Source organism: Equus asinus, chromosome 7, assembly GCF_041296235.1.
Source record: "Equus asinus isolate D_3611 breed Donkey chromosome 7, EquAss-T2T_v2, whole genome shotgun sequence".
Classification (NCBI taxonomy): domain Eukaryota; kingdom Metazoa; phylum Chordata; class Mammalia; order Perissodactyla; family Equidae; genus Equus; species Equus asinus.
The window spans coordinates 81,566,837-81,576,715 of NC_091796.1; the positions used below are offsets into that span (position 1 = coordinate 81,566,837).

General features: G+C 49.0%; 1 protein-coding gene across 10 annotated transcripts in view; it reads left to right on the plus strand.

The window, feature by feature from the left end:
* The window catches only part of DCAF4 (DDB1 and CUL4 associated factor 4), a 28,087-nt gene extending 18,208 nt beyond the window's left edge, over nucleotides 1–9,879 (plus strand). For 7 of the 10 annotated variants that reach the window (XM_044773936.2, XM_044773937.2, XM_070513947.1 and 4 more), the window contains 8 exons: nucleotides 112–255; nucleotides 1,166–1,215; nucleotides 4,086–4,165; nucleotides 5,467–5,565; nucleotides 5,671–5,768; nucleotides 6,599–6,772; nucleotides 7,126–7,240; nucleotides 8,830–9,879. In XM_044773936.2, coding sequence (XP_044629871.1) covers nucleotides 112–255; nucleotides 1,166–1,215; nucleotides 4,086–4,165; nucleotides 5,467–5,565; nucleotides 5,671–5,768; nucleotides 6,599–6,772; nucleotides 7,126–7,240; nucleotides 8,830–9,020 — 951 coding nt within the window. In that variant the 3' untranslated portion in view covers nucleotides 9,021–9,879. The remainder of the gene's footprint in view (nucleotides 1–111; nucleotides 256–1,165; nucleotides 1,216–4,085; nucleotides 4,166–5,466; nucleotides 5,566–5,670; nucleotides 5,769–6,598; nucleotides 6,773–7,125; nucleotides 7,241–8,829) is intronic. The other 3 variants (XM_070513950.1, XM_070513948.1, XM_070513954.1) reach the window with 1 other exon arrangement.

The following is a 9,879-nucleotide window of genomic DNA, read 5'->3' on the forward strand; positions in this document are numbered from 1 at the left end:
ACCAGGTGAAAACACACAGGGCAGGGGGGCCAGGAGAGATGGGCAGATGGTCTTAGGCAGCCTGCTTGGCTCAGCCTGCAAGGTGACCTACAGTCCGCTTTCGCCCTCCAGGCGGATACCAACAGTGACCGGCTCTTCACAGTGAATGATGTCAAAGTCGGTGGGTCCAAGTACGGCATCATCAGCCTGCGCGGTCTGAGACCCCCCACGTTCAGGGTGCATATGCATGAAAACCTCTACTTCACCAACCGGAAGGTACGTTGCCCTTCCGTTGTGCCTTGAAACCCCCTTTGCCTTTGGATCCAGGGGCACTGCAGGAGTTGGCCAAATTCAGAGAAGAGGAGAGAACTTGGTGAAGAAGGCAGGGTGCGGTTACCTCATTTTCCCCAGGGAAAAATAGAGTTTTAGGTCCCGCAAACCCAGAGGGGAAGAAAGGGCCTCAGGAGTTTCTTATTTTGGTAGAGAAATGACTTTAGATGGGGGAAGGCTTGAAGCAGTGTTTTTAACTGGTCATGAGGACCTTCCCTCCAGGAGGGTCGAGTCGATCCAGGGCAGCCCACCCACGCACGGAGTCCCTAGAAGTGTGCTGACAGCTTGGGTGGAAGGGCCTCCCACTGTGTCAGGACGATGCATTGGTCACTCAGCCAGTCTGTGGCCGACACTGAGGTTTACATAAGTATAAGGAGCGTGCTGTCTAGGGGGTACCCTTTAAATTGCAGTGGGGTGACAGTTGCATCTATGAGGAGCTGTGACTTTCTGTTCTCTTGGGACATGAGCCACAAGGTGGATACAGGTTGAAAGTAGATTCTGGGTGAAGTGAGATACAGAATGCCTTCAGGGTTAGGATTGTCCCCTGCCATTGCAGAGAATTCATCCCCTGGAGGGTAGACGAGGTGTCTCACTATGAGGCCCATGCCAATGATGAAGGACTGGGCCTGGGGGTTACTTCCTCCCTGTCCCCTCACAAGGCTCTGCATGGTAGTGCAGGGAGCTTCCCTGTTCTCAGATTGCTTGTTCTAGCCCCCTTTAAAGGAGCAAGATCTGAAGAAAAAAGTCACATGTCCACATCCCCACAAGTTATTCCACAAGTAAGCTTTTGTCTGTTTCTCCCCATGAGTTGGCAGTCAGACCAATCTTTTCATCTTGCTGTGTGCTTCCTCACCAGGTGAACTCCGTGTGCTGGGCCTCACTGAATCACCTGGATTCCCATGTTCTGTATCTTTTGGCAGACGAGGAGGTTTGGTGGGCAGGTCACACCCTGAGGTTAAAACAGTATGGGAGCAGGCCTGGTGGTGCAGTAGTTAGGTTCGGCACACTCTGCTTTGGCAGCCTGGGTCCGCGGGTTCAGATCCCAGGCGCAGACCTACACCACTCAGCAAGCCAAGCGTGTGGCGTCCCACATACAAAATAGAGGAAGATTGGCACAGATGCAGATGTTAGCTCAACAACAATCATCCTCAAATAAAAAGAGCTAAGATTGGCAACAGATATTTGCTCAGGGCCAATATTCCTCACCAAGAAAAACCCCAAAAGAATAGTATGGCGTTTCTCCCCTTTCTGTGGGCAAAGGAGAGGATGAACATCCGCACAGCTGGGTTTAAAGAGTGCCGTCTATTGTAGCTGGACGGCTTGCCCTCTGGTGGTCATTCCAGGTAATCGTCAGGCTTTTGTGCACCTGCTGCTGAAGTTCATGGGACATTCTCCCTTGACAAAAATGGCGCCTTGTTCAGACCTGCACTCTGCGTTTTTTCCCAAAGAGTGGTGGGGGTTAGACTGAATTCTTTCTACACTTTCTGGACTCTTCGTTAACCTGCAGCCTGTTAAAGGATTAGATCTACAATAAGGGGCCTGTAGGTATCATACAAAGTTTGTGTGTAACCTGGATGTCACCCAGGGTAACTGAAAGTGCACTTGCGTAAGGACTCTTCCCACATCCTCGCCCTTCAAGCCCGGAAGCAGAGGGAGTTTCTTTAGGAAGAAATTGAGCTGCCCAGCGGCAGTGTTGTCACTTACAGTTTCAACAGCCTCTATACTAGAGATATTTAACATGGGGCTTACCACCGGAGGCACTGTGACACGCACACATTACACATTCAGACCTTCAAGGATGTTGCCTGATTGCTTTGCAGAAATTTACATTTTTCCATGAGAGGTTGTGTGTGTTCATTCCCACAATGTGTATATGTTTATTCCGCTCACATCTACTGAGCATATCCGATCCCTGTGGAAGGTGCTTGAAATGAGCGGCTCAACAGATAATCAGTCTGTGCAGTGATGCCTGTGGGGCAGTTGGGTGGAAAAGGGATGCAGGATTCGGGCGGCCTTCCTGGAGGTGGTTCCCACATGGGAAGGAGGGGATGAGCTCCCCTCAGAAAGAAGAGTCAGGAGAGAGCTTGGCACATTGGGCAGCAGTAAGGTGTTTGGTATCCATGATGCCTCTGCCTGGCTAGGTTGCAAGACTGAATCCTGGGGGCTGTGGGATGCCCTTGGAGGCTTGTGACTGTGGAGTCATTTCTTATATAGCAGTTTAGGTGATAGGCTGATGAGGGTGAGGCCTCAAGAAGACCGCAGTGAGACTAAAGAGGACAGTGGAGAGGGTGTGACCTGATGGGCAGGAGTGGAGGAGGGCACAAGTCTGAGAGGCTTAGGATCTAGGCCAGGGAATCTCGGTGCTAGGAGAAGGTCTGAGGCTGGAACTCGAAGAGTGGTGTTGTGGAGGCCAAGAGGAATCATGTAGTTAGAAACTGTGCTCCATGGCCACAGGGCTAGACTGGAAAGTGTCCATCAGCTTTAGAAACTAAGGGCCCTTTGGACACCTTGATGGGAACATTTCAGTGGAAAAGTGACTGTCAGACCTGGGTTACAGTGGGTTGAAGAATGAAAGCAAGGCAAGTAAGTGGGGATAAACACAGGTTCCTCTTGAGAGAAGTGTGGCTGTGAAGGGACAGGGAGCAGAACCAAATCAATCGGAAGACAGACACCCAATACAAAAGTCGGCAAAGGATATAAAGAGGCAATTCAAAGAAAAGCAAACTCAATGACTTATAATCAGATGACGGTACATCCAGTTCTAATAGTCATGGGAATCCAAATTAAAATAATGAGATGTCATTTTATACCCATTCAGATAAGCACAAATTTTAAAAGTCTGATAGTGCCAAGTTTTGGCAAATGTAGAGAATGGGGAAAACTCTTGGTATGAATAAAGTAATTCAACCACTTGAAGTTGAAGGTGCATGCAGCTTACACCCCCACAATTCCTCTCCAGCTTAGACGCTAGAGCAGTGTTTTAAAACCGCAAGTCTTGACTTATCAGGGGCCATTAAGTTAGTTTCTGAGTGGCCTTTTTTTAATGAAGTAGACTAGAAAATACGTGTTTCATATTTAGTAAGGGTAAATATTTCATGAAACCTTTGTTTCAAATGTGTGTGTGTGTGTGTGTGTGTGTGTGTAGTGCATTGTAGTGTAAAGTTAAATTCTTACCATGGGTTTAAGAAACACTGCCTTAGAGGAGCCTGCTGTCGTGGGAGGGAGACAACAAGAGATGCTCCTTCCAGCAGCAGAGCAAAAAAAAGAAAATTGAAAATAACCTCCATGCCCATCACCAGGAGAGTGGATAAGTTGTGATATATTCATACAGAGGAGTGCTTCATGGTGAAGATGCGAGAACTGGAGCTACAAACATCAACACAGATGAATCCAGGAGACAATGCAGACTGAAAAGTCGTGGAAGATGCCATTTACATCTGTTTTAAAAACATAAACAGTTCTTTATATTGCTCACAGACAAGTGCGTCATGGAAATAGTATAACATGGCCTAGAACTCAGACCAGTTTTAGAAGAGTGAGTCTCTGGGTGGGAGAGGAGAGAAGGGAGAATTGGACTGGGGAGGGGTCAAAGACAACTGTTAAATGTATCTCTGACAATTTTTTCCTTTAAAAAAATCTGAAACTAAATATGGAAAATGTAATATGTTAAATCTGGCCTATGGGTGTTATTCTTACAATTTTTTTAAAGGGTAGTAATGCTCATTCCCCTCCCAGAGGAGAGCCTTCTGCTTGACTGTCCTTAACAGCTCTTCCAGCCTGTGCCTCATGGGGATCGCAGAGACTCCAGGCTGTGCCACCCTGCTCCCAGCCTCGCTGTTTGTCAGTAGTCACCCAGGTACATGGGCCTTTTCCTTGGACGAGGAGGTGCTCTGAGGGAGGTCTCTGTCCTCTGCCTCCCAGGAGCTGCAGCCAACAATAATTTAAGCTCCATGGCAAAGCCTTGGAGAGGAGGAGTGGGAACCCCAGGCTGGGGGAGCCCAAGTGAGAGCCCCAGGGTGGGAGAGTCTGCAGAAGCGCCTGTGGGAGGCTCCTTAAAGCTGACCCAAGATTCGTACCAGAAGTGTGTGCATCCTCACATCTCCCCTTCTGGGTCATTTCAGCAGCCGGAACAGTTAAAAGTGTAACCAAAGCAAGAGATCGGAATGTTTATTTGGGCTGCCTGTACAGATCATTCAGAAAACGTCTTTTGAGCTCTTACTGTGTGGCAGGTGCGATCAGAGATACTTAGATTCTGTTCGGCTGAAGGGACTTGGCCTTCTCCTTCCTGGCAGCATTCTGTTTGTTAAGTTTTCAGTCTTTCAGAGAATTAGGATCAATTAGACAAGGGTCAGGCCTCTAAGAATGCAGGTTTCAGGCAGACCTGGCATGAATCCCAGCATCACCCCTTACCAACTTGAACAGGTTGGTTAACTTGTGTACAGTGAAGGTAATCCCTACCCCATCGAGTTACATGGAGCATTAAATGAGGTAGTGCCCACTTAGCCTGCTGCCTGGCATTTCGTCATACAGCAAGCTTATGAGGTAGGAGTATGTATTATCACCCAATCTTACATATGCGGAAACTAAGGCAAAGAGTGTCAGAATTTGCCTGACAAAACTAATCTGTGGTGTTAGAAGTCAGGATGGTGGTTTCCTTTGGGGAGGTAGTAAGGGGAGGAGACGTGAGGGGTACTGGGGTACTGGAATGTTCTTAACCTGGGTGGTGGTCACGTGGCTCTGTTTACTTTGCGATCACTCCTTAAGCTACATACATATGATTTACACCCTTTGTGTATGTGTTGTCAGTAGAAAAAAGTTTATTTTAAAAAATGTTTTGCTTACGATCACCATCTAATAGTGAGATCTGGGGTTGAAACCCTCTTAGCTGGGACACCACACTGCCTTCCCGATCGCTGTTAGTACCTGTAACACTGCTGCTGGGAAGTCAGGACAGATCAGATATTCGCTCTCAGAATAACCACTTTTGAGCTGGGCACCCAGCTGAGTGAGTCTTTTTTGCTACCACAAAACCCACAGTGGGGCCCTGAGCAGCTGTTCCTGGAGGTTTCCCAAATCTCGTGGGCCCTGGCCTGGCACTGTGCAGGAAAGATCTCCATCCTCGAGGACAGCCATGCTTTACAACCCCTGTCCCCTCAGCAGGAGACCGGCCTGGCATGCTGTGCAGTTTCCGCATCCCTGGGGCCTGGTCCTGCGCGTGGTCCCTGAACATCCAGGCAAATAACTGCTTCAGTACAGGTGAGCTGTGGCTGCCTTCCAGGTCCCCAGAGGAGAGGGTTGAACAGGCTCTGGACCCCTTATCCAGCAAGTGACACTTGTCTCTCCACCCCATGTGTCTCTCAGGCTTATCTCGGCGGGTCCTGGTGACCAACGTGGTGACAGGACACCGGCAGTCATTTGGGACCAGCAGTGATGTCTTGGCCCAGCAGTTTGCTGTCCTGGTGGGTTGGATTGGGAAGGGTGTAACATAAAGCCTCCCAAGGTGAAAGTTCTGCTGCATTGAAATTGGATTCCTCTGTGTGCCGTCTAGTCCTCCTCCCATGTAGAGAAGAGGGCGTCGGAAAGGATTAACGGGTTGCTTCGTGAACATGTCTGCACCGAGTGAAAGGTGGCTGATCCAGAAAGGCCTGGCTGAGTGGCCTTTAAACCCTTCCTGTTTAAGTGAATTGTTAGCAGTTCTTGAGTACTTGGATTAGCCAGCAGGACAAGTAATTTTTTAAATTAAATCCCAGTTTATAGCACTTAATAGTTTCATACACTACTTTCAAATTACACCTTATAAAGTTAAAAATCAAAATTGTAGTCATTGCTACATTTCAGAGAATTGCCCCATAGAAAATGCCACCTTTCTTTAAAAGTGTAGAGGAGGGAGTATGCCGACCTGCTTTTGGCAGCAAGCACGGAGTTCTTGTTCAGGTTTCGTCAGCCGTCTTCCCCCTCTGTTTGGGACCTCACGTCTTGCCTGGGTCTGTCATCCCTCCTCCTCCATACTCACCACCCCAGGTTCCCATCAACGACTTTGGTGGAGACAGCTTCAGAGTAGGGCCTAAGTTGCCAGTGCAGCCAGTGGGGGGGACACAGGGGGTCCAGTTCTCTTACGCTTTAACAAGGAACCCTTCCAACTCGTCTGAGGCTCAAACCCTGACCAACCCACGTCCACCCGAACCTCTGACCAGTAGCTGGGATGGGGAAGGGTGGCAGGAGTTGTGTTCTGGAGGGCACACCCCTCCCAGCTTTAGATGGAGGTACCAAGCAGTCACACTTTCCACAGGCTCCTCTGCTGTTTAATGGCTGTCGTTCTGGGGAGGTCTTTGCCATTGATCTGCGTTGTCGAAATCAGGGCAAGGACTGGAAGGCCACCCGCCTCTTCCACGACTCAGCAGTGACTTCTGTGCAAATCCTCCAAGAAGAGCAATCCCTGATGGCGTCCGACATGGCTGGAACGGTAGGGGTGGCACTGACTTTCTCAAGCCACTGGAGCTAGTGGTCCAGAGTGCTGCCAGGTGGAGGAGCTCTATGGAAGAGACCCTCATGCCAGACAGCAGCAGGGGAGAGGCAGCCAGAGATTAGGCAGGTCTGGTCTGGACAGGGCATCTACTGCCCACTGGGAGCCCAACTGGTCTAGACAGACGTGAAACTGATTCTGGTCTTTTTGATGAACTCTAGGGCTGAGGAGTTGGAGATTTAGATTTTCCTAATCTGAAGAGCTCTTGGGGTATGACCTTGCCCTCTGGGCCTGGGGTTCATGTGTGTACCTGCTGGACTCCCCGTAACAGCCCCTTGTGCTTCTTCCCACAGATCAAGCTGTGGGACCTGAGGACCACTAAGTGTCTGAGGCAGTACGAAGGTCACGTGAATGAGTATGCCCACCTGCCCCTGCATGTGCATGAGGAAGAAGGAATCGTGGTGGCAGGTAGCCGGAGAGGGGGAGATCCCATCCCATCAAGTACTGTCCCTTAGGGCCCCCAGCAGCTTAAACAGCAGTGGGAGAAATTACTCCAAAACAGAACCGAATAAAGGGGATTGTAGACTGTTGGGGAGGGAGACTAGGTGGGACGTAGATAGTAAATATTGCATTACTGGTAATAGATATTAGTAAGCCACAGTTGACACGTCCACCAGGTGGACAGCCCTCTGTCCCCACATCAGTGAGCAAACATCACCTAGGAAACAGGCAAGTCAGGGCAATAAAGCAGCAGCTTGGCGGACCTGGGTGTGGCATATAAGTGTTCACCGGGTCAGCGTTCAGTGTGACCCTTATCCTGTCGTGCAGCTGTCCTCTGGAAAACTTGGGCTCCCTGTTCTTTGTGCTTGTATTTCCCCCAGAGGATGCTGAGAAGAGAAATTAAGGTCATTGTAAGGAACTGAATCCTGGACGTTTTAACACCATCCCTGTGGGCCCATGATCTGTATTACGGGAGCAGAGCTGTCCAGCCACTACACCCCTTTGAAAGGAGTTACAAGTGGATCACAGATGATGCTGTTTCTGGGCTATAGAATATTCTGATGGCATGAAAGATCAGTGGCGTTACGTATGAAATAGTAGGCCCTTGGCATTAAGGAACGTGTTCTCAGTCTTCGCGCATCCTCCAATTTGCTAATATTCCTATAGAAAGTACTTACTCCGCATGGAGCTTTTTTGGCTAAGCAGCATCACTTTGTTAGAACTTTCTTAGGCTCATTTACTGCTCTCACCATCACCAGCAGTTAGCTGCCTTTGTAAGTCTGTTTTCCACCAGCTTTCCCTCAGAAGGGTTTGTGTGTGCTGCATCATAGAGAAGAGGTCAGCCTTGTTGAGGGGCAGGTATGGGCAGAGGGCCAGCTGTAGTCATCAGTGAGCCACGCGGCCTGAGTTCATCTGCAGTTGATGGGGTACCGACAGTCTAGAGTCACTTTCTGGTCAAGAGCAAGTGTGAACTCCCTGAATGCTGAAGGTCTCTTTCCTCCAGGATCTCTGGTAGCACATATCATGTGTCTGGGCTGCCCTCACCAATGGTGTTAGGGGTCACATTCCTCAGAACTTTGAGCCCTGACGACTCTAACTGGTCTCATGAACTGAACCGTTGGATGAGAAAGAGCTCTGGGGAGAGCTGTCACCTGGTTTGTCCCCAGGATGTAATGAAAAGAGATCTTCCTGGTTACTTTTTGTTTCATAAAAAGGAAGTGAGCTTTATGTCATCTAGAGCGGTTGGGCTGGGCTCCCTCTTGAACAGCCCTTGACACCAAGAGAAGCAGAATACCCACCTGTTAGCCAGGGTGCCCGCTGAGCCATCCGAGGGGTCACACAGCCAGCCAGTGTGTCTTCTTGCTTTGAATACCTTCAGCCAGTTATGGTTCTAGAGGGTGACCTGTAACTTTGCTTTTCTAAAGTGCATATTATCAGTAGAAGTAATTTCCGTTCGTGAGTTTGTGTTTTGGCTTCCGTGGAAGAATCAAGAGAAGCCATGTCCACAAGTTCCCTCCCTTCTCCCACTGACCTACCATGTCTTCCCTCTTTCTTAGTGGGCCAGGACTGCTACACCAGAATCTGGAGCCTCCACGATGGCCACCTGCTCAGAACCATCCCCTCCCCACACCCCACCTCCAAGGCCGACATCCCCAGTGTGGCCTTCTCTGCTCGGCTCGGGGGCTTCCGGGGAGCACCAGGACTACTCATGGCTGTCCAGCAAGACCTTTACTGTTTCTCCTACTAAAATTCTACAGAGGGCAGCCTGGAGGGATGTGGATTTGACTTAGGGACTAAAGAGTAGCCGTACTTCTGCCACGACTGCTGCTTCCGGTGAGAGCATTGTAAATGGGCGCTCTGCCTACACAGGTCCCATCCGCCTGGCTGCTGGGGAGAAGGTGCTACGTTTTATGTGGGACATTTCAGCAAAGTTATTTCAGTTAAGTTGTGGGCTCAGAGAGTTTGAAAGTCCTTTTCATAAAAGGTACCTGTTTTCTTGTTGAATTCCTTAGAATAGTTCCTCCACCCCTCCGTTTTTTTTTTAAACAAGAAATACTTCTCTAAGGGCTGAAATTGGCAAAAATGAAAATAATTAAAGCTGCTTCTTTCACCAGAAGTCCTTTTGAGAAGCCTAATGATGAGACTGGGTGAGACTGTTAGGTTAGTCGGTGCCTGAGTCCCAGAAGAACATGCATCTGTACTTGAGAAGCCAGCTGGAAAGGGGGGTGTCATTGCTCTGCGTCTCTAGAGGATTTCAGGCAGGAGTTTGGAATCATTGAACTAGCCTTCTCTAACTCATCATCAGTAGCAGATCTCTGGGATTCTCCTTTCATCATCATTTGTAGGCACTGGAAGGAAAGATGGACCTTTTTAAACGCTAGCGGTTTTAAACAGGCCTTAGCATGCTGTGGTTGAGCCACCTTCCAGAACATTAGGTACAGCAGCTCCTGTTTCTATCCTGGTGACTTGACTGTCAGATTCAAGGGCCCTTTCTCAAAGAAAATTGGCTTCGACCTTCTGTAATCTAGGAGAAGCAGTTTGTCAGATGTTTATACAAAGTGTTAAAGAGCCTGTCTTTCTACCAAACAATAAACGGAGAAGAACCA